Here is a 24592-nt window from a genome sequence, read left to right on the forward strand (position 1 = left end):
AACTCTTTCCATTTGACCCCCACATTTCTGAGTGGGGCCACAATGGACGACAGTAAATCAGATGGGGCCTCCACCAGTAGGGAATTATAGAGGGAATCAATCACTTCCTCACAGAAATCATGGGCAATGCTACCTCCTTAATGCAGTCTCAGGTCATAGGCGATAGCCTCTTTTGGGAACAAGGGCACATGTTGACTCTATATCCGCTTCTTGTCCACTGTAATCCCCTGATATTTTTCTGCAGAACTGCTGTTTGCCAGGGTTCCTCGTCGCCAATTCGCTTTATTGTGCATTGGGATTTTGTCGTCTTAGCGCAGGAATCTGCAGATGTACCTTGTTGAATCCTACTCAGTTTTTTTTTGCGTCCATCTCCAGTTTGATCTAGATCAGTGTGGACCCATATCACCCTTCCTCCAGAGTATGTAGTCTACCTCATCCTTTGCTTAGTTGTTTATCTGTGAATACTTGCGCAGAGGTGCTAATCCATCCCATCATTCAAAATGTGTTATGTGATGTTGAATAGGGACAAACCCTGAGTGGCACCCTTAGTACTGGCTTCCAACTAGGCGACGACCGTTTGTTCACTTACGTTGGCGGAGAGCTTCAGTCACAGCTTATGTCCTAATTCAGTCCTATGTTTTCATCCTGATCTTGAAGCGTGTGAAGCATCTGTGGGAGACCGTATTCAAAAGCTTTGCATAAGTAAGCGTTATCATATACACTGCTTTCTCTCATATCCATTAGAGCGTAGTATTTTCATGCGTGAAGGCATCAGGATTTGGTCAGGCTCTTGACTTTCCTTATTGGTTATAAAGTTGACTGTTTGTCGACTATTTTCGCTCAAGATGCTTCAAATGTGGACTTGAGAGCACTATGTCCATTGATTTTTTTTCTGCGAGACTGAGGTAGACCAAGTCTATAGGTGTCCTGTTTTCCTTTTCCTTTTTTAAAGATGGGACTTCAGCCAACTTCAGCACTTGATCGCAGCTCCAGCATGGGCTTGTGCCATGTCCAATTTGTTATATGTGCTTAACTGTTCTTACCATTGAGGGCTGCTACCACCTCCTTCTACTGTCTCGTCTGCCCAGTGCAGCAGTCTGGGAGCTGCTCTTGTCTGTGGAGACTGAGGAAAAAACAGATTTAGTACTCAGCGTTTCACTCATTGTCACTAGTTGCCTCCCCATCAGTTAAGGGTTCCACACTTTTCCTTGCACCTTCTTGTTTTGCTAGTAACAAGCCTGGTAGGAAAACCTTCTTGTTAGCCCTTCACTATATTCCTTGTAGCTGCACCTTTGATTGTTGCTTCTTTCTGACTGCACCCCTGCCATTGCTGTCAAGCATATTTGTTTCTCCTCTAGTCATTATCCAAATGTCTACTTCTTATAAAACTTCTTTTTGTGGTTTAAGCTCACCGAAGATTTCACTGTGAAGGCCAATAGCTGGGGTTGCTTGCCAGTATTTTGCCTACTTTTCTGCACATCGGGGTGTTTTTTTTCTTGCCCTTTCAATGAAGTTCTAGAAAAGCCATTGTCTCTGGATTTGTGTTCCTCCGGTCCTATTAGCCTCCCGGGTATCCTGTGGGCCAGGTTTCTTCCTGGAGGTAGTCAAGTCTTGCCTGAAGTTCAGGTGTTGTTCTACTGCCTCTGCTTTCCTTTGTGATTTCATTTTTGGTCAGGTCTTTGTGTTGCAGGTTTGCCAGGCGCGACTTCTATTCCCAATGTTGTCCTGTTTGTGAGCGCAGTAAAGGGCAGGCGATTTGTGCTGTTACTAAGGTGATACCCCAAGCATTCTCCATAAGAATTGTTTCCACATTGCCAAACTTCTTGTATTCTGTTCCCTCTCATAAGTCTTTCCAAATCTGGACTTGGACTCCAGATCTGGGTGCCTGAATGACCCATCTAATGTTATTACCAGCTCAGATTGATCTCGCTGCACCACCATCAAAAATGTGGGTTGTGGCTCCTCTGTCTCCCCAAACTTCCCTGAGGGACCCAAGACGTCGTAAGCCCTGAGTTTACCAAAGGAATAACCAATTCGCTTCCCTCTTCCCCACCCAGACTTCTTCCTTCTGGGCAACTGAGAGTACTGATTGCAAATCTCATTACATCACATAATACCAAAGAGCATTGTCTCCTCTATTCCACAAGAGACAGAACCCATACAAGGAACGTGAAATGATTCGTATATCTCGTCTCCCGCTTCCACTAATTCCATGGTGCTGCAGAGCTTACCTCGTAGATCTCAACATAGGAGATTCATTTCCTTTCGTTCTCTAGCTACTCGAAGAGAAACATCAAACAAGTCTTAAGGAAAACGACTTTATTACCAAAAAGGAAGAGAAAATAAACTGAACCGTATGATCTCGCATTTAAGTTGACAATAACGGGCTATTACTTAAAAGAAAATATGCAATAAGACTTATTTCAAAAGATCAATTTAATATTCCGCAACTACACACTATGTAAAGTGACGCAAACACAAAACAGTATAAAGCCTATTGTTTTGCTTACCTTTGTATCACCTTTTGAAATAAGATTAGAAGTTGAGATAGAAAAGCTCTATAGCAGAGCAGGAGTCACAAAACACAAGCGACCCAAAACATTCCGTCATCTGAGCTTTTAAAAACTCTCCATGTTTTCCTGTTTGGTCCTCTGGTCAGTGTTTGGTTCTCTTTGTTTAACCCTTTTACAGTAAAGAACATTAACGCTTTAGCTTATTATGCTTTGACACACTGCTACGTAGCTCTTGCACACGTGCCCACAGTCAGCCTGTGGATCTTGCCTGAGGGGTTCTGTAGGCTAGGACTATAACGAGGCTTTAAAGAGGACATAGATAATTATCTGGAGGTTAAGTCATGATGGTCTGTTAGCAATGGGTAAGGATGGTTGTCTCTGTGCTTTTTTTGTAGATGGGATGGCAGGCAGGGAGAAGATACTTGTCTTTATTGACAAGTGAATCGACACTTATTGTAACAAATTAGAATGGATTAAGGAAAGTGTATGTCCTTTTAAGCATGAACTAAGAAACATGATTGAATACAGTGTGCAGGCAAAGAAACATTAGGCATAACAAGGGTGCTTAATGGAAGACATTAAGGAGAGATTTGGGTAATATGTTAAGTAAGGAAACTAAGTATGCATCGCTTGCCCAGGATAAATTAGTCATGCTTTCTGCTTCGTTGTGATACTGTTAAGTGCTCCCCCCTTTTATTTGTTATTAATACAGATAAGTTTGTGTCTTGCTGGTGCTACATTATTGGGTGTTATTAGCAGAGCGCTGGTTGCTAAAAACGAGTGGTCTGACAAACTGTGAGTCTGAGTTAACTTTGACAATTACATGTTAGGTTCATTCCTTGGGGCACCTGCATTGGCACTTTGGCAGACAAAGTTGGGCCTGTGATGGACCATTTGTGGTTGCCAGTTGTGCGCATTCTGTATTTTCTCTCCAGCAGATATCAGGTGACTGAAGTTTCCTCATTCGAGAACCAGAGCTAATGATTCTTGGAACTATCTATTAGTTATTCGGAGGAAAGGCCGTGTCGACCTCATCGCCTCCTGGTTCTGCGTTTGGTCTGAGTAGGACACCCCACCACAAATCATCTTGCTTTGCTCTTCACAGGCTTTTTCTTCACCAAGTTTCTATACGTAGAGCTCTGAGCATCGATACTGATCTCCCTTACATTATACTGTGATCTCCTCCACGTCCTTCTTCCCCCGCCTGATCCTTCCTGATAATCCATCCTTTAATTACCCAGTCCATGATAGTTGTTCATGTGATACCCTACCAAGGTTGGTATATACCAAATCACATCATAGTTCCTTGACCGTGCCGTACTTCCACACTTTATTAGATGCATGGTTTCAAAGCAGAAAGTTGAGGAAAACCCAGATTTGTCAGCAGTGTCCATTGCTATAGGTATGGTCATGAATAAGCAAGCAGGGTGAATAAACTTAACTGCCATATGGTAAACAGCATTTCTTACTTATTTTCATGCAGGAAGTGGACAGCTGATCGCTTTAGAGCTTTTATCTGTCACTGGTGGAGAAAGCCACCCAGCCCCTGGTGAGCCTACAGACATAGCAGCACAGCACCTCATACGTTTTGACCCCCAGAATCCACATGCCACAGCAGAGAAGAAACTCCTTATAAGAAATTCTACGTATGTAGCTGCTAGTAATATTATAATAGCACGTTAGGACTGTAGAGTGTTGATTTATGACCTAATATGTGTTACACTATTCTGTTAGATTGTGACCAGGGCTGGCTCTACCATTTTTGCCGCCCCAAGCAAAATAAAGCCACTTGGACTGCCGCCCAAACTGATTGTGACGGCAAGAATCCCCCGGGTTGGGAAATATTCATGCAATTAATCAGCAATATGGATAAATGTTATTCTTGTTTGCAATAGCAGCCATGGGCACAATATACATATATCAGAGTGCTAAAGGCAGCCACAGATGACACTCCTGACTGAGTGGCTGATCTGCTGCCATATTTTGATATATTGTCAGCTCTTTATACTATATTCCCCCAGTCCCAGAAGATTTGTAAATGGAGGAATTGGGGACAAAATGTTCCTAGTGGGAACACCTACATCCTAATAGATTAAATTACAAACTCTGTTTGGGATATGGATCACATCTTAAAGAGCATTTATATTGTGCCTAGTACAATGGGACCTTGATCCTGATTGGGACCACTGGGCATTGAAGTAAGTGGAATGTCTCTGATAACTGAAGTTAGGGGTTTGCAGATAACTGAAGAGTCAGTGGGCCAGATACTTACCTTGATTACATTAATGTAAATCCTTAATGACTGCATTGACTTTACTGGAGTGCAGACAAAATGAAAAGTGACAGAGAATTGTGTTTGGATTTATAAACAACGGGTCAGATTCTCAACTAGGGCAAATTGGCAGAGGTCCATTGCTATTGTGATTCCTGCCTGTTGAGGATCCAGCATCATATTTTCTATACATTTTAATTGCAATGGCATGGTCACTGCACTTCTATTGGAAAGCATTTGTATGAAACAAATTCACATACAATGCAGTAGTAAACAGTGACTATCAAGAATAGTTTTATAGTTTCTGTCATACCAGGCAGTATAAAAATTGCACTTGTTCTTTTAGTTTCACCTCATTTGCACTCAGAAATTAAAGTACCAGCTTTCTGCCATACCTGTTGTGTAGTGTGAGGTTTTAGATGTCACAGTGAAGTGGATTTTAAAGCCTGTTAAATTATACAAAATTCCCCATGAAGCAACTCAGTTAAGCAAACATTCTTATTGACTGCATTCAAGTTAAGTGGCATGATTGGCTAACAATGCGTAGTCATTTACTTAGATGTTGAGAGTTTAAGCCTGACCTCATTTTACAACTAAATATAGAAACCTACCTACATGATAGCTAGCAGTACAGTCCAAACCCACCAAAGTCAATGGGAGTGTTTCCATTGATTTCAGTGGGCTTTGGATGAAATTCCAGAAAGGGAAAAGTTTAATATCAGCAAAGGCTATTTCTGTCACCTAAACGTAGGGAGACCAGATGTCCTGATTTTATAGGGACAGTCTCGATTTTTGGATCTTTCTTATATAGGCTTCTATTACCCCCCGCCCACCCCCGTCCTGATGCACACTTGTTGTCTGGTCACCCTACCTAAATGCTGCACTACATTATAGGTTAAGGAGGCTAGAATCATAGAAATGTAGGGGTGAAAAGGATCTTCAAATGTCATTTAATCCATCCTCCTGTGCTGGGGTAGGACTAAGTATACTGAGACCACTCCTAGTAAGTATTTGTCTAACCTGTTCTTAAAAGCCTCCAATGATGGGGATTCCACAATCTCCCTTATTAACTTATTCTAGCACTTAACTGTTCTTATAGTTAGAAAGTTTTTCCTAATATCTAACCTAAATCTCCCTTGCAGCAGATTAAGGTCATTACTTCATGTCCTACCTTCAATGGACATGGAGAACTATTGATCACAGTCCTCTTTATAACAGCCCTTAACATATCTGAAGACTGTTATCAGGTCCCTTCTCAGTTTTCTTTTCTCAAGACTCAACATGGCCAGTTTTTTAACATTTCCTCATAGGTCAAGTTTTCTAAACCTTTTATGATTTTTTGTTGCTCTCTTCTGGTCTCTCTCCAGTTTGTCCACATCTTGTGCTAATAGTTCTTCCATACATATGTAGTTTATCATGGCTTCCTTGTATTTTTATACTGTAACAATCCTCTTACACTACTATATCAATTTTGTGACTAGTAGAGATTGTCTTACAGTCTTTAAGGAAAAGGATATTGTGGACTGTGGTACACCTCTACCCCGATATAATGCTGTCCAATGATGAACTGCCAAAATATTAACAACAGGTTCCCTCCTTCTCACCCCACGAGGGGGTCATAGCCGCCCCCCCCCGGGACTCCTGCCCCATCCACCTCCCTCCCCTGTCCCCTGACTACCTCCTGCTGCCCCATCCAACCCCTCCTCTCATTCCTGATTTCCCCCCGGGGACCCCTGCCCCATCTAACTGCCCCTTCTCCCTGTCCCCTGACTGCCCCTGGAATCCCTACCCCTGACTGCCCCCCACCACCCATCCAACCCCTGCTCCTTCCTAACTGCTCTCCCCAGGACCCTTGCCCCCATTCAATCCCCCTGTTCCCTGCCTTCTGAGTGCCGCACCCCTATCCACCTCCCACGACCTCCCAAACTCCTCTGCCCTCTTCCAACAGCCCCTCTCTGCTCCCTGCCTCCTTACCACGGTGCCTGGAGCTGCTCGGCCGGGACCAGTGCCAGCACCAGTGCTGCAGGGCCCGAACCGGGCTGGGTCGGAGCTGCAACCGTGGGGCCGGGACCAGCACCGGCGCCTTGGGGGCCTGGCCAGAGCCGTGGGGCTGAAGCTGGGGGCACTTGGCTGGGGTTGGGACAGGACGAGGCTAGAGGCGCTCGGCTGGGACCAGGCTGGGGCTACTTGGCTGGAACCAGGAGTTGGGCCAGAGAGAGCCACGGGGCCAGAGCCAGGGACACTCAGCTGGGGTCGGGGGTGCCAGGCTGGAGGGAGCTGCTGGGCTGGAGGGAGCCGCTGAGCCTGCCGCATCTCCCCTCCCCCTGCACCCCAGCTTACCTCCATGCCTGTTGCTTGTTTCAGGCTTCCTGCTAACATCTGATTTGCGGGAAGCAGGGGAGGGGGAGGAGAAGGGGGGTGGAGCATTCAGGAGAGGAGGGGGAAGTGAGCTGGGACCGGGGCGGAGTGCGGGAACTTTTGTTAAATAAAGCCCTTATAGACCCGGTTGTCCTGGAACAACCGGTTCTAAAAGGCTTTCTAAATTTAACAACTGGTTCCTGTGAACTGGTGCGAACCGGCTCCAGCTCACCACTGACGCTGTCCTCGGGAGCCAAAAAATCTTACTGTGTTATAGGTGAAACCGCGTTATATCAAACTTGCTTTGATCCACCGCAGCATGCAGCCTCCCCCACCCGCCGGAGCACTGCTTTACTGCGTTATATCTGAATTTGTGTTATACTGGGTCATGTTATATCTGGGTAGAGGTGTACAATTTTATACTATGATCTTACAGAAAAAAATCTATCTAAATATTTGAGCATAAGCTTTTGTGGGCTAAAACGCACTTCATCAGATGCATGCAGTTAAGAATACAGTAGGAAGATATATATACACAGTGGTCATGAAAAAATGGGTGTTGCCATACTAACTATAACGAGTAATCAGTTAAGGTGGGCTATTATCATCAAGAGAAAAACAACATTTGTAGTGATAATCAGGATGGCCCATTTCCAACAATTGACAAGAAGGTGTGAGTAACAGTAGGGGAAAAATGAGCATGGGGAAATAGGTTTTACTTTGTGTAATGACCCATCCAATGTACACCTCCAAGTCAGTGGCACTGCTATGAGTACCTGCATGGCCCCACAGTATGCCAACATTTTTATGGCTGACTTAGAACAACACTTCCTCAGCTCTCGTTCCCTAATGCCCCTACTCGCGCTACGTTGATGACATCTTCATCATCTGGACCCATGGAAAAGAAGCCCTTGAGGAATTCCACCAGGATTTCAACTATTTCCATCCCACCTTCAACCTCAGCCTGGACCACTCCACACAAGAAAATTCTCTTCCTGGACACTACAGTGCTAATAAGTGATGATCACATAAACACCACCGTATACCGGAAACCTACTGACCGTTATACTTACCTACATGCCTCCAGCTTTCATCCAGACCACACTACACAATCCATTGTCTGCAACCAAGCTCTAAGATACAGCAGCATTTGCTCCAACCCCTCAGACACAAACACCTACAAGATCTCTATCTAGCATTCTTACAACTACAATACTCACCTGCTGAAGTGAAGAAACAGATTGACAGAGCCAGAAGAATACCCAGAAGTCACCTACTACAGGACAGGCCCAACAAAGAAGGTAACAGAATGCCGCTATCTATCACCTTCAGCCCCCAGCTAAAACCTCTCCAGTGCATCATCAAGTATCTACAACCTTTCCTGAAGAATGATCCCTCACTCTCACAGATCTTGGGAGACAGGCCAGTCCTCACTTACAGACAGCCCCCAAACCTGAAGCAAATACTTACCAGCAACCACACACCACACAACAAAAGCACCAAACCAGGAACCTGTCCTTGCATCAAAGCCCATTGCCAACCAGGGCTGGCTCCAGGCCCCAGCACGCCAAGCGTGTGCTTGGGGCGGCATGCAGCGGGGGGCACTCTGCCGGTTGCCGGGAGGGCAGCAGGCGGCTCTGGTGGACCCCCCAGAGCACTCTGCGGGCCGTAGAGGGCAGCAGGAGGCATCTGGTGGACCCCCCCCACAGTGATGCACTAGCCGGGAGGGTCGCTGAGTCCCGCGGCTCTGGTGAGGCCTGCCAGGACGTGAAAAAACCACGACGCAACTTGGAGACAGCAAAAACCTGGCTAGAGCCGGCCCTGTTGCCAACCTCTCCTTCCACATATCTTATTCAGGGACACCATCATACGCGACCTAATCCACATCCCCACACTATCAGAGGCTCCATTCACCTCCTTACCAATGTGATATATGCCACCAATGGTCCAGCAATGCCCCTCTGCCATGTAACACTTGGCAAACCGGACAGTCTCTACGCAAAGAATAAATACCCCAATCAGACATTTATAACATCCAAAAACCAGTTGCGAGAAAACACTTCAGCCTCCCTGGTTCACTCACATTACAGACCTCAAAGTCGCATACTCCACACAAATAAAACGTTTCAAAACCAGGCACTCCAGCAAGAAACTGCAGAACCTGGAATTAATTTTGCAAACGACCACCCATTAGAATGGAAAAGAGAACATTCCTCCCACCACGCACCCCTCGCGCCCCCGATAGAAATGGTAAGACCTTTCCTCACGCTAATCTTTCCTCCAACTATTACTCACACCTTCTGTCAACTGGTTGGAGGAATGGGCCATCCTGATTATCACTACAAACAGTATGATAAATGTGGTTGCGTCACTGCTAAGATAAACCAAAATAGCCCCAACAATTTCATGGTCACTTTACGGTCCATTACGACGTAGCTAAGGCGAGACATCCTTTTATACATGACCAGACTGTGGGGGTAGAAATATAATAGTCTTACCATACTAAGATAATCATTTCCACAAAAACAAAAAAAAAACCACCCCCTCTCTGAACAATGACATTAATAACCTAGGGAGTGAAGTGGGATTAAAGTAGCCACAACGAATATCTGCTATTTGTCCTCAATAAATGATCTGTTAAAGTCATCTAATCAAAAGCGCTGCCCCTCGGTTCGCCCACACACGTCCACTCCTCAATTACTTGTTGCTAAGCAGAGCTACAGCGGAGCTGACGCGCTCGAAACCTGATCCCCTCAAATATTTAATATAGTCTTTTCTGTTATTAATCTTATTGCAATTCATGCTCATCCTCTCTTCCCTTTTCTTCGTGGTGTAATAATAATTGAATATAGATTAGTATGGCAACATCCATTTTTTCATGACCGCTGTGTATATATATCTTCCTACTGTATTTTCCACTGCATGCATCTGATGAAGTGGGTTTTAGCCCACGAAAGCTTATGCTCAAATAAATGTGTTAGTCTCTAAGGTGCCACAAGTACTCCTCATTCTTTTTGCTGATACAGACTAACACAGCTGCCGCTCTGAAACCTGTCTAAATATTTGGTATTATAGTCTTTTTCTGTTTATTAATCTATTTGCAGTCATGTGGAACTTCCTTTCTACTGGCAGATAATGAAGCCTAATCTGCAACCATTAATGCCTGAGGAAACTGGGGACCTTGCAAAGGTCAAGTACCACCTAGATGTAGAGTCAGCTTTCTCTCTAAATCCTAACCTGGGAATTCTGCAGCCCCACACTGATCACGTGTTTACTCTCACTTATGCTCCACAGGAGGTACGGGTCAAGATTTCTTATTTCCTGTAAATTCCAGCCGTGTATTTTTATGCAAGTCATAAAAACCTTGCTGTAGAGCTTTTTGAATTAAGTTTAATGAACTGTTGTGATGCTGTGACACACAATTAAAAATCTATGACGTTATTAAAGAAAAATATGTTTTGGTGGCAAAATATTGAGCCTGATTCTGATCTCAATTTTATACTGATTCTGCATCATTAACTTCATTAACTTCATTTATGGTGGTATCAGAGCAGAATTAGCTTAGTGTATATTTTAAAAGACTTGATTCAAACAGATTACAGAGTTCAGAGTTGGGGGTACTCTGATACTATAGTGATTAGGATCACATAACTGCCTAAACAGGAGTAGAATTTATTGTGGTTTAAGAAAGATCTTAATACGGGTTAATAGAAAACTGAATTAATAGTGTTTCATAGTGACACATATTACATTATTCAGATTATTGATATTTATAAATAAGTGAGCTCTTTGTAACACATTAAGGTCCAACTGTATGTCATTCCTTCACACTATTAGCAGAAAAGAGGAGCCATCTTCAAGCTTAATATTGCCAACAGGTATAACAGTGCTTCTTTTTCAAGCACAGTTCGGGGTTTGATGACCTCTGAATTTTGATATTAGTGGGATGGATAGACAAAATAGACAAAGATAACTTCAGCTGTTAAGGCATTAAAGTAATTTTATTCTTGATTTAGGGAAATCTTGCAGATTTTTGTCTACAGTATGTAATATACCAGGGCAAATTATAAGATATGGTAAGGAAAAAGTCTGAATCACAGTAGAACTTCAGAGTTACAATCACCAAAGTTACAAACTGACTGGTCAACCACACACACCTCATTTGGAACCAGAAGTATGCAATCAGGCAGCAGCAGAAACCAAAAAAAAGCAAATACTGTACAGTACTGTGTTAAATGTAAACTACTAAAAAATAAAGGGAAAGTTTAAAAAAAGATTTGACAAGGTCAGGAAACTGTTTCTGTGCTTGTTTCTTTTAAACTAAGATGGTTAAAAGCAGCATTTTTCTTCTGCATAGTAAAGTTTCAAATCTGTATTAAGTCAATGTTCCAAGGTAAACTTTTGAAAGAACAACCATAACGTTTTGTTCAGAGTTATGAACATTTCAGAATTACGAACAACCTCCATTCCCAACCTGTTCCTAACTCTGAGGTTCTACTTTAATATGTATTTTTCTTGTAACCATGCAATATAGTTGTAGTCCTTTACCTTTTAATTATAGATTATTTTGCATCCATTTTTCCCCATTCTAAATGTTCTTTTGATTTTGGGGGAGGAGGAGATTGGTACCTCAGCATAACTGATTTCTGTTGTGTCCTCTTTCATATAGCTGAAAGATTATCACAGTGTGATTCAAATTGTACTGAGGGACATCCCAGAGCCGCCTAGGTAAGCTGAAAAGCAGTAGTGACATGCTTCAGACATATAATAGTGTAACTAAATTATTAGCATTAAGTTTATTGGTGGTTGTTTATTTCTCTAGTGATTGTGATGCCTGTGAAAGGTCCTGGATTGACAATGCTAAATAATTTATCCACAGAATAGATAGCAGCACAGACAGCATCATTGCAAGCTTTCCCACATGCTTTAGTACTTCCCAGAGGGACCACCTATGTGGGCAAGAGGTAATTCAGTCTCCATGCCCATTCATTCCGTGGCCTTTCTGCTGAGACTACCAGCAAGTTTGCCAATTATTGCCAATTGTCATAGTGGTCTTTGTGGTATAGATATCTGCCACTGGAAATTGAACTGGGATAACTATACTCATTTCACATAGACCAATGAACAGCCACCAGATGTTTACAGTTTTCATGCACCAACCAGGATTGAATTCAGACCTACAGCCAAAAGGCTTTATCTGCCACCTCCATCTTTGTATTTATTCAGATTTCTTACTTTATTGATTAATCACTTTACATATTACATTATTTCTTCCTAATGATTTACTAAACAACAAGCCAAGTTTGAACTTTCTAGCTTTACCCTTTTCTAAATTATCTATTTGCAAAGATGCCCATGAGAATATATGGGGAAGAATGATTATATTTTCCACATTTGCTTAATTCATTAAAAGATCAGCCAAAAAATATTCATTGCCAAGGTTGAGGCCTATCGTGGAAAACTTCCTTTCAAACACAGTTTGTTTGAGAAGGTTATGAGCAATTGCAAAAAAGGCCTGTTATGGGAATTGGCAGTAGTAAAGTTTAGCTGTAGTGCACACTGTGCTCACCCATCACTAACACTCTGTATTTGTACTGCACTTTTCATCAATGCAGCTGAAAGTGCTTTACAAACACTAATTCTCACAACATCTCTATAAAAAAGGTAATGATGTTATCATGATTATTAGCTGAGGCACAAAAAGTTAAGGCCCCAAATTCCACAAGTGGCCTGTAATTCTAGGTGCTTTAATTTTTTAAGTGTCCAGTTTTAGACACCAGATGTTCAGAGGCGGTGAGCACCTTCAACTTCAACTGAAGTCAGTGGGAGCTAGGAGAGCTCAATACTCCCAGTGTCCTACTCTAACCACTATATACCCTGGGTCTGATTCGCCTCTCATTCCAGTTTTACTTCATGGCTTTAATAAAGTTACAGGTGATTCACACCAGTGTAAGTTAAAGGCAAATCAACCCCCCATATCACGCTAGATCAGATCATATATAAATGCAAAATCTACTCAGTAATTTTGATGATTTCCTCATACAGCTCAGAAAAGCAAGTGATGCCAGGAAATTCAGAATCCAAAACAGATGACGTGATTGCACTGGAAATAGAAGTTAAAGGTTCAACAGAACCATTTCAACTCCTTTTGGAACCATATGTCATTATCATCCCTGGAGAAAACTTTATTGGCGTAAATATAAAAAAAGTGTTTAAGGTTTGTTTACTTCTAACTTTATATTGTTGTTCAGTGCATGTAACTAGGCACAATGGATGTTCCTGGAGCACATATATCGCTATATTCTAACATTAGGTTTGGATATCCTCACTTTCCTGGGTTTCACTTTAACCCTCAATGTTTTATGTTTTTTGTTTGTTCTTGGTTCGTTTCAGGGTAGGTGCTCAGGTACTATGGTGATACAGGCCATACAAGTAACTAGATAGACCTGTCAGATCCTAAAACTGATGTTAGCATGTTTATAGTAGATAGGTTTTGACATGAGTTCACTGTGGAAGATAAAATTGAAACAGTGCAAACACTGAAATACCTTTTTTCTAAGGCAGCACAGTTGACAACATATTGGCATTTTGCAGACTCCCATGAAAGCTTAGAGTACATTATTTAGCTCATTAATTTTTCAATTGTTTAGATGTGGAATAACAGCAAATCATCCATCAAATATACATGGGGAAAAATCAGTGCACGTGATATAGTTGAAGTTGAACCTCATACTGGAGTGTTAGGTAAAGTTTCTGTGCTTTGTAATTAATTATTAGTAGAAATATTTAAATTGTTGAGTGTTACATTAAGAAAGAAATGGTAGAGTGTGATGTTGTCAACATATGTTTGTGAAATAAGGGCCTGATCTAAAGCAGATGGAAGTCAATGGGAGTCTTCCCATTGACTTCTAACGGCTTTGGGGATTTAGCCGTGTGTATTTGTGTTTTAAAGGAGGGAGGAGGGGAAAGATGATGATTATGAAGAAACTGATTTTTTTCTTTTCTAGCTGCCAGTGAATTCTGTGAATTTGAATTGAATTTTACTGGAGGCAAACCTGGATATGCCAGCCATAACCTGCACTGTAAAATCGAACACTCTGTGGAGCCAGTTGTGCTGCATGTGGAGGCTGCTTTTAAGGTGACAACAAATACAACGTTTCAGGAGAATGGGCTGGCTGAGGGAGCTGCTAGTGATGGGATATAATGATATATGTATATATATATATAGCCTTTCACCTTTTGGGTGTCTGATGTTTGGTACTATCTAATGGCTGGTGAGTGGCCTATGTGAAATGAGTTGGTGGTCTCAGTCCAATACCTAGAATAAATCTCTTATTTCATCACTAGTTAGCACTCTACAGTTCACTAAGTGTACATAAACTAGAGGGCTGCACACTTTGTTGCTTCTGTAGGCTGAGCTCATTGCACATGTCGGGGCTCCTTGCATTCCCCCATTCCCCACCACAAGGTCCCTTTATGCTACTCTACCTTCCTCCTCTGTTTCAGGGACTTCCTGTAATCCATCCTCACCCACCCCATGCCAGGGGTTCTGTTTGCACCCTATCCTGTTCCCTGCATTCCAGTGTCTCCCCTTCTCCCTCCCCATTACAGAGGCTCTGTATGCCCCTTCATTCCCTACTCTGCCACATTCCAGAGTATGTGTGTCCTCTATTCCTCCCTCCCCCCTATACCAGTCCTCCATTCTCCCCTTATGATGTCAGGAGCTCTTGTGGTCCCTGTTCCAGGGTCGCCAGTGCCATAGGATCTGTGTGTGACAGTTTCTCCCTGGGTGCCCCCTGGAACTGGGTACCACTGGGCCCCCTGACCCACCAGCCTGGGCTCCCTCTCACACTGTATTGCTGTGACAAGCTATAAAGCCCTCCAGCCTGCACTTTCACCAGCATACAAACAGGTAGGGACACACCTAGCTGCAGTTACAAGCATGTTCTCTGACTAGCCCCTGCATGGGAAGGCTACTCTCAGCTACTCAGTCACATACTTCATCTGAAGTATAAACCCAAAATTATACCATCTTGCATTGCACAGGGAACTGTACAGCATAAGCTCATAAAATTCGCCCCTTCCCTCAGTGTGGAGAGGAAAATGCAACAACTTTTGTTGTGTTACGATTCCCACACACTTCACTCCAACTCACTAGTTTAGGTAAAGCAAAAACAAGTTTATTAACTACAAAAGATAGATTTTAAGTGTATGTAAGTGATAGCAAACAGATCAAATCAGATTACCTAGCAAATAAACAAAACCACAAACTAAACTTAATATATTAAATGGATTAGATATGAATAGCAGATTCTCACCCTAACAGATGATACAAGCAGGCTGTAGTTTAAAGGGTAAGCTGCACTTTCTTTACATCTTGGAATCCCCAGGTGTTTCATTCACAGGCTAAAAATCCCTTTAGCGTGGGTCCAGCACTTCTCCAGTTCAGTCTTTATTCCTCTTTTCAGGAGTTGTCTTTTGTAGGGAGCAAAGAACACCAGATGATGTCACTACTGCCTTATATAGCTTTTGCATATGGTGGGAACCCTTTGTTCCCAAAGCTTGGTTCCCAGACTGGCCTGTGGAAAAATGCTGACATCCCAAGATGGAGTCTAGAGACATGTGGTCTCATCACATGTCCTTGTACAGTCATAGCAGCCATCACTCACAGCCTGTTTGGAGTGTTCACAGGAAGGCTCACCAGGTGGGGGATAAGCTTCTCTTAAGGCCTATTGTTTTTTCCTAGTGGCACGTTGCTCTGAATTGGCCCTTCCAATGTATCAAAAAATGATACATGCATACAAATAGGATAATCATGTTCAGCAAATCATAACCTTTCCAATGACATCTCACATAAGCCATCTTGCATAAAATGCATCATCATTAGGCCATAATCATATAATAATATCACTGTGAAGAATATGGGTGCAGTGTCACACTGTGTATTTGTGTAGCTATCCCTGTCTTCTCGTGCCAGTACCTCTGTATCCTTCCTGCCATGCCAAGATCCCTGCATTTGTCTCCGCTCCCCATGCTAGGGGCTGTGTGGATGCCCCCCATTCTCTCCCACCGGGAGATAAGTCATTCAGCATTTTACACTGTATTAAGTCAATAAGCAGAACTGAAATGGGAGGTATTGATATGCTGGAAGGCGTTAATGGTTGCCATCAACCAGTTCTTCCATCTGTCTTTGAGACAGTTACAGATGTGGCTAAAGCTGCTGTTCCGCTAACCAGATGCCAGCGGCTTCATTTGTTCCCCTTTTCCTTCTTCCAGTTTTCACCAGAGTCAATAGGTTTCTGCCTATTGCTTCATAAAATATTTCTAGACATTTTGGAATTGATTAGGTGTTACTGTGTTTCATACACACAAACAGATAAATGCCATCAAGTTGAATGTAAGCCAAATTTATGTGGCACTGTCTATGCAAGCAGACAAACTCCTTTCAACCTTGTTCTGAGGGAACAAGGACCCAGGATTGACACTCTTATGAATAATTTTTCTAGGGTGTAGGCAGTGCACTGAGATAGTCCTGGGATTGGAGTACAAGGCTAGATTTTCAAGGGGATAAAGTTTTTAAAGGGCCTGCCTCCTTTTTGTGCAGACAGTTTGTACCCCTCAGATAAACAGTAAAGATAAATCTGAGTAATCCAGTTTATACCCACAATTAGATATGTAGAGCACTTTTGAGTTTTGGGTGCAGTTTGTGCCTGCATGTACAAGCGTTCACCGGGGCTCAACCCTCTCCAGGGCAGTGGGGAGCCACACCGGCTCACTACACACCGTTGGTTCCAGGGAGTTAGTCCGTCCAGGAGGTCTCCCTCAGTAGCCCTTGCTGTAGTCGGCCGAAATGCGGTTAACCCGGCCCTGGCTCAGAGCGGGGCAACACCGCTAAGTCTGGGTTCAGGCCCTCAGTCAGGGCTGAGCAATAGTAGTTCACGGTATTAAGCCCCGGCCCTAGGTTGGGGTGGGGCAACAAATACTGAGTCAGGGGGCTCAGGCCCTCAGGCAGGGCTGAGCAGTAACAACAGTATTAAGCCCAGGCCCTCGGTCAGGGCGGGGCAACAAATGCTGAGTCTGGGGGCAGGGCTGAGCAGTAACCATAGGCCCCAGCCTCCTCAGGCCAGGGAGAGGGGGAGTCTGCCACCCAGAAGTTGGGTGGCAGGGGGGATGCAGGCCCCCTGACTCCACTGCATCCCAGCCCGGGGCCCTAGTAGTGGCCAAAGATATGCTGCTTAGTGAGTGGGATCCTGGCCGCAACACACCGACATAGGCTCTGGCAGCGCTGAAGTTAGACTGGGGTCGGCTTTCCCCAGGCTACTTCCACACTCCCCCTCGGGCCCTACCTGGGTCCTCGTGTTGGACTCTGGGGGGTCCAGGATCATGGGTTCTTCGGGGCAGGGGTTGATCGGCAGGTCCGGCAACTCCTCTGGATAGCGGGCACAGGGCCGGTTCGGCCAAGCTGGGCGGCTGCCTTGGGCCGCGAGGGTTTCCCAGTCGTAGGCTCCACTAGGGACATCTGCTCTCTCCAGCAGCTGGGCTCCTACTGAGCTCCGAGGGCCGGCCTTTATAGTTCCGGGTCGCCGCCTGACCCTCTGAGGGGAGGGCTCAGAGCTCCCTAACTCCACCCACTCCGGCCTTTGGATGGGCTCTTCCCCCTCCGGGGCGATGGGGAGCCACACAGCCTCAGTACACTGCAGTTCATTTTTGCAGGTCCAGATTTTGTGGTTGTAAATTGCTGCTACAGACAGGTAGGCTGGGACTTTTAGAAGTCTGGCTCACAGTGTAGGGAAAATACAGGTTAAGGTAGTATGGCCAGGCTTCCCCAGCTGTTGCCTGTGTTGTATATGTTCTTTGCAGAAAGGGCCTAATCTAAAACCCACTGAAGTAAATGGAAAGACTCCCATTGGCTTTAGTGGGCTTTGGATCAGGCCTCAGAAGAGGATTTCAGTCTTTAGGGTTATCAGAAGCCTTGTCAGGAATACTAAATTCACATAAAACTACTGACATGAATGTGACACTTTGGGGGGGTTCACCCAGAGAGTAACGATTCTGTCACCACCTGTCCTGTAACCCTAAGTGCTTCTGTACTGTGCAGTTTTGGCTGAGAGCCCTGACACCAGCAGCATGCTCACTGCAGAATGGCCTCATCCTGGTTACTCCTTGCAGGTCAACACCAACAACTCTTCCAGTCCCAAGTGTCCCCAAAACCATCTTACCTGCAGTATCTAATACCTCTCACTGGATGCTGACAGAGGTGATTATGTTTGCTGCTCCAAACAGACAGAACAAGCATCATCCTGTTAGTTTAGCTGAGGACTGCACCCTTCAGTTAAATATACAGCACTGAGATGGATTATTTATTAAAAAGAACATTTTTAAATGATTATAAGTAAGAATAAAAGGCACAGATATGGTTACAAATAAAACAAAACACACTTTCTAGTGACTAAAACTTAACTTCAGCAAGTTACAATTTTGTCTAAGCAGGTTTCTCACCAATAGTCATTTCCAGCTACTCTTGGTTTTTAGGCCAAGAAGATCCACTCTTCATGAGCTCAAAAGGTGTGGCTTTTCCTTTGTCTGCCAGGTGACAGATGCCAAACTGGCACTCTCTTTCTGTTTGTATTTACCAAAGTCTACTGTCACTCTTTCAAGAGCCAGGTAGGCTGCATCATAATCATTAAGTTGTCTGCCTGCCTCCCATGCATTTAGCTTGATGGCTTTGTTTATCTTATATGTGGATGTAATCTTCATTGTCTTCTTGTCAATTTACACTGGAGACAAAGGAAAAGAGGCTAAACACATTCCTTTGTCTAGGACAGGACAGGCTTATGCACTGTTCGCAAAATACCTTTTAAGAACATATTTTCAGTACACATTTATAATTCTTTATACACCACCCGTACATTCATCATTCAATAGTATTAATGACCAGCATGTTATTGGTTTGCATACCTTACATAACACCTTTTAGATACAGTGTTTGGGGGGAATGTGTTTGTATCAGGCTGGAGGTGAGTTATGGTATGGGGTGTCCTCTGCTAGTTAGCATTGAGGGGCTCCCGGGCCACAATGATATCTCAGTGTAGTGAGATATATTAATCAGAAGGAGGATATTTTCTTGGTGATTTTATGATCTCTTCTGTATATGAATCTGAACCTTTGCTTTCTGTTCTAAGTTAATGTAAACACAGATCTTAGCTAATGTATGCTTTTTAATCAGGCAACTTTGGTGTTGATATCCATTTTAATGTATATTTCTTGATGTCCTAGGGTCCAGCTCTCTCTATCAACGTTCCATCACTCCATTTAGGTTTAATTAAATTGGGAGAAAATGTGTTAAGTACCTTTGAGATTCAAAACCTAAGTCAATTGCCAGCATGGTGGAGAATGCAAGAAAGTCAAGCTTGCTTAGCTGAAAGGAACGAAGACGTAAGTCATTCCAAGAGGTTCTTTCTAAGACTGATAATATAGTTCTGTACAACCCTGCCCAGAGCCAGCTACGCTATCTTCTTTATCATTTGTGTCTCAGTTCTTGGGGAACTAAATTTCATCCCCCAAATCAGAAAAGTAATTTCAGTTTTCTTATGATGGTGAACAAACTGATTTTTGCACATCAAGAAAGTACAGCACAAGTTTTATTAAGTGCAATAATGTTTAGCCATTTTTCTTTGTTTCTATTTATAATTTGCCTGGCACAGATTCCCTGCTGGCCTAATTCTGTGATATGCTGAGCATGTTCTCAGGGGTAGTGAATGACCTCAACTCCCACTGCTGTTAATTGGAGTCTCCTGGGAGGATATCAGCACCTTGCAGGATTGGGCCTTATGGTTATTAAACAATACATTTGAAAAAGTGCAGATTTGTCACAAAAACAACTATAAAACTTCATGCCCAATAAAATACCAAAAATATTGTTTATGATCACCCAGAATGTTATGTGTCAAATATATTCCATCCATATTCTTGACCCCATTGTTTGTCTAGGAAATCTGTCTACTTAGATCAGAGGTTCTCAAAATGGGGGTCGGGACCCCTCGGGGGGTCGCAAGCTGTTAGCCTCCACCCCAAACCCCGCTTTTCCTCTAGCATTTATAATGGTGTTAAATATATAAAAAAGTGTTTTTAATGTATGGGGGGCCGCACTCAGACACTTGCTGTGTGAAAGAGGTCACCAATACAAAAGTTTGAGAACAACTATCTTAGCTGGTATCTATTGGACAAAAACTGGCTTAGACATGGTTTAAAATGATAGTCACGCTAATCTTCTTGTATACCTGTCCCCAGTGCCAGATCTATCTGCCCTGCTCCAGAGAATATTTTTGGCACTATTAATCTTGGTACATTCATAGCTGTTACGAACAGGGAGCTATGATGAACAGGAAGGTGTATCTCTGCCACCCTCACTGAAAACCAGATTTAATCCCATGTTCTTTCAAGGGAAAGATCTGCTGGACATAGTGATTCATGCCATTGTCATACTCTGCCTGGGATACATATTAAATCTCTTTGGAGCTAGATGCTGGAAATTTGTTAAGAAAGTTGGTCCTTTGTAATCTGAGGGCATGTCTACACTACCCGCTGAATTGGCAGGTAGTGATCGATCTATTGGGGATCAATTTATCGTGTCTAGTGTAGACGTGATAAAATCGATCCCCAATCGCTTTGTTGTCGATTCGAACTCTACCGCGCACAAGAGGCGGAAGTGGAGTCGACGGGGGAGCGGCAGCGGTCGACTCTCCGCCGTCCTCGTGGCCAGGTAAATCGACCTAAGATACGCCGACTTCAGCTACGTTATTTGCGTAGCTGAAGTTGTGTATCTTAGGTCAGCTCCCCACTTAGTGTAGACCTAGGCTGAGTTGGCTGTCCATCAGTTTCTAGATTAAGATGATGATTAAGATTGTCTTTGACCTATAAAGGTCTGGAACTTACTTATTTGAAAGATCATGTCTCTCTTCATACTATACAGTTGCAGTTAAAGTCAGCAGAAGCAAGATGGAGATTTTGTGGTTTAAAAGAGAAGGGGCTGCTGGCGGGGTGTTTCCCAGGAGGGCCAGTTTGCTTTGGAACACACTCCCATTTTGGTCTGTGATAGCCAGAATATATTGACCTTCAGAACATGCTACAAATCCAGGATTTTGGGGGTAGGGAGGCTAGTGACTGAGGGTCGACTCTGAGGAGCACTGGGAGCTGTATCAGATAGCTGATTATTGCTAGCATATGGTGGAGTTTGTGGCTGGATTTGTTATGCTTTGGGTTTTAAAATAAATGTCTGGGGCACCTAGAATCTGGGATAGATATTCTTTATTTTTATATAAAGAATCATTGTAGGTCCATATCTCTAAAACAAGGCAAAATTCTGCCCTTAGAAGCAGCAGAGAATCCTGTGGCACCTTGTAGACTAACAGACGTTTTGGAGCGTGAGCTTTCGTGGGTGAATACCCACTTCGTCAGACGCAGGTAGTGGAAATTTCCAGGGGCAGGTATATATATGCTAGCAAGCAGCTAGAGATAACGAGTTAGTTCAGTCAGGGAGGGAGGCCCTGTTCTAGCAGTAGAGGTGTGAAAACCAGGGAGGAGAAACTGGTTCTGTAATTGGCAAGCCATTCACAGTCTTTGTTGAGTCCAGAGCTGATAGTGTCAAATTTGCAAATGAACTGAAGCTCAGCCACACTTAAGGTGGCTGTCCTGCAGCAAAAAAACTTCAGGCCAGACTTCAAAGAGAAACTGCTGAGCTTCAGTTCATTTGCAATTTGACACATCAGCTCTGGACTCAACAAAGACTGTGAATGGCTTGCCAATTACAGAACCAGTTTCTCCTCCTTGGGTTCAACACCTCTACTGCTAGAACAGGGCCGCACCCTCCTGACTGAACTAACCTCGTTATCTCTAGCTTGCTTGCCTAGCCTATAGATACTCTGCCCCTGGAAATTTCCACTACCTGCGTCTGACGAAGTGGGTATTCACCCACGAAAGCTCACGCTCCAAAACGTCTGTTAGTCTACAAGGTGCCACAGGATTCTCTGCTGCTTTTACAGATCCAGACTAACACGGCTACCCCTCTGATACTCTGCCCTTAGAGTTGTTCATGTAATTCCTACAGTAGTCAGTAGAAGTTGGACATGATTGTTGGCCAAACTATGGTCTAAAGACATTTTCTAAGCACAGCTTTCTTGGACAGAATGAGTCAGTCTAGCAGAACTAAAAGAGGGACCCTGTCTAGTTAATTAAAAGGTACTTCTTACCTCTAACAGTGGAAGATCCACAGTATCATGTGCTGTATTCTCATTCTCCTGATTGATATCCTGAGTTCTTCAGTTTGGGTCTTTATCTGCATGATATGCAAAGATCTTACCAAACTGAGAACTTGGGTTCAGCATTTTACACTGCCTAGCAAGGGTCTGAGTGACGTTCACATTTGTTTCTCTATCACCTAGGCATCCCCATTCACGATTCAGCCATCTGATGGAGAATTACCTCCTTTGGGCAAATGCAGTGTGTCTGTTCTGTTCAGGTCCTTGCTATGTCAACGTCTCCAGACAGTGTTAGAGCTAGACGTCGAAAATGGAGAAGGAAGGTAAGGAAAAAATGGAAGTTTTCCTCTAAGTCATGTTTTAGTTTTGATATTTTTGTCTCCTGAAATGGACAATGATCCACACCCGCAGCATTCAGAATTGTATAATATATCAATAAGCTGCTCAGTTACACATATTGCTAAATTAACACTACCCTCATGCTTCCCAGAATGTCTCTATTAATTCACTAATTATGCAACAGTAAAACTGGGCCATTTGTGTGTCTGTTTCCAGTCATCTTCCTGTTTTTGTTGAAGTTCAGACCCCCCAAGCGTGTCTGATGTCTAGTTACTTGGTGTTCAGTGAAATTTATATTGGAGTTCCAGCACAAGGAACCGTCAAACTCTTTAACCAGACACTGCTGCCAGCAAAATACTTTTGGGAAGAGGTAAGTGACTTTCTAGTGTGACAGTTAGTAGTGACACAAGATAGGGGCTGAGCTCTGTAGTTGCTATCACAATACAAATAATAAAAATAATAAGATAACTTCTGAGACGTGTCCTCTGTGTAGTGATCCCTTGATTGGGTCATCAGCAGGAAATAAACGTGGGAACTCTTGCGCTAAGGCAGCAGTACTCGACCAGGGGTCCGTGGCCACCTGGTGGTCCGTGAGCCCTTTAAGGGGGGCCACGTGGCCCCACAGCTGAAATCTGGTGCCCCAAGCCACGTGTGGGTCTGAAGCTGGGAGTAGCGTGGGGCTGAAGCTGGTGGCCCCCCACCAAAGCTGGAAGTGGTGCAGGGCTGAAGCTGGCATCCCCCCTCCCCAGCCAAGAGTGGCACGAGGCTATCCCCTGCCTGCACCCTGATACTTCCCTGCCCACTCGCAGCCCCTAGCTGCCCCCTCCCTGCACCCTGAGCCACACCCCTCACTGCACACAGCCCCTAGCTGCCGTCTGCCTGCATCCTGAGCGGATTTCAAGCTTTTTGAGCTGAGTCCCCCCTTTGAATTATATTTTTTGGTTGCGGCTCCACAGGCCAGACAGGCTGGGTGACCTGCTGAGGTGAGTCGGGGGGTGGAGGTGGCGCTCCCTCCATGGACCCCGCTGTGTGGGGATGGCCCAAGCCCCGCCAGCCCTTACCTCCCAAAATAGAAGTCAAACTACGCTTATGCCAAGGGTCCCCTCCCAGCCCCGCTGGGCCCTGGAGTTTTTGTAGCATGTTGAGGGGGGCCTCAGCAAGACAAGGGCTGAGAACCCTTGCTCTAAGGCACAGTCCTTTTCCCTTTAGCTAAAGGACTAAGGCCTAGTCTACGCTGGGGCAGGGGAGGATCGATCTAAGTTACGCAACTTCAGCTACGTGAATAACATAGCTGAAGTCGACATACTTAGACCTACTTACTGTGGTATCTTCACTGTGGTGAGTTGACTGCCGCTGCTCCCCCGTTGATTCTGCCTGTGCCTCTCGCGGCGGTGGAGTACAGGAGTTGATGGGAGAGTGCTCGGGGGTCGATTTATCACGACTAGACTAGATGTGATAAATTGACCCCCGCTGGATTTATCGCTGCCCGCTGATCCGGCAGGAAGTGTAGACACACCCTAACTCTATTAACTGGGAGGAGTAGATATATCTTATTCTCTATGTTGACTAGCTACTTGAGAAGGGACAGGACACACTTAGCCACTGTGTTACACAAAGTATTGTGCTGCGTCCAGAGGTGAAAGTAAGCCAGTACGGTCCGGTATGGCGTACCTGCAAAAGCCAGTACACTGTGCCAGCCCACACCGGCTTCCACGGAAGGGATTTAAAGGGCTCTGGGCTCCAGCGGCCGGGCTGGGATTTAAAGGGCTCAGAGCTCCCATGGCTGCGGGCAGCCCAGACCCCTTTAAATCCTGCCCGTGGCTCTGGCAGCTGGGCTGGGGCCGGGATTTAAA

General features: G+C 44.2%; 1 protein-coding gene across 2 annotated transcripts in view; it reads left to right on the forward strand.

The window, feature by feature from the left end:
• DLEC1 (DLEC1 cilia and flagella associated protein) overlaps positions 1-24592 on the forward strand; it is a 75155-nt gene that overhangs the window by 17374 nt on the left and 33189 nt on the right. For both annotated transcript variants that reach the window (XM_075062175.1, XM_075062176.1), the window contains 9 exons: positions 3997-4159; positions 10248-10440; positions 11813-11871; positions 13189-13360; positions 13794-13887; positions 14151-14281; positions 19420-19578; positions 22584-22723; positions 22956-23109. In XM_075062175.1, coding sequence (XP_074918276.1) covers positions 3997-4159; positions 10248-10440; positions 11813-11871; positions 13189-13360; positions 13794-13887; positions 14151-14281; positions 19420-19578; positions 22584-22723; positions 22956-23109 — 1265 coding nt within the window. The remainder of the gene's footprint in view (positions 1-3996; positions 4160-10247; positions 10441-11812; positions 11872-13188; positions 13361-13793; positions 13888-14150; positions 14282-19419; positions 19579-22583; positions 22724-22955; positions 23110-24592) is intronic.

The sequence above is a fragment of the Chelonoidis abingdonii genome, chromosome 2 (genome assembly GCF_003597395.2).
Source record: "Chelonoidis abingdonii isolate Lonesome George chromosome 2, CheloAbing_2.0, whole genome shotgun sequence".
Taxonomy (NCBI): Eukaryota; Metazoa; Chordata; order Testudines; family Testudinidae; genus Chelonoidis; species Chelonoidis abingdonii.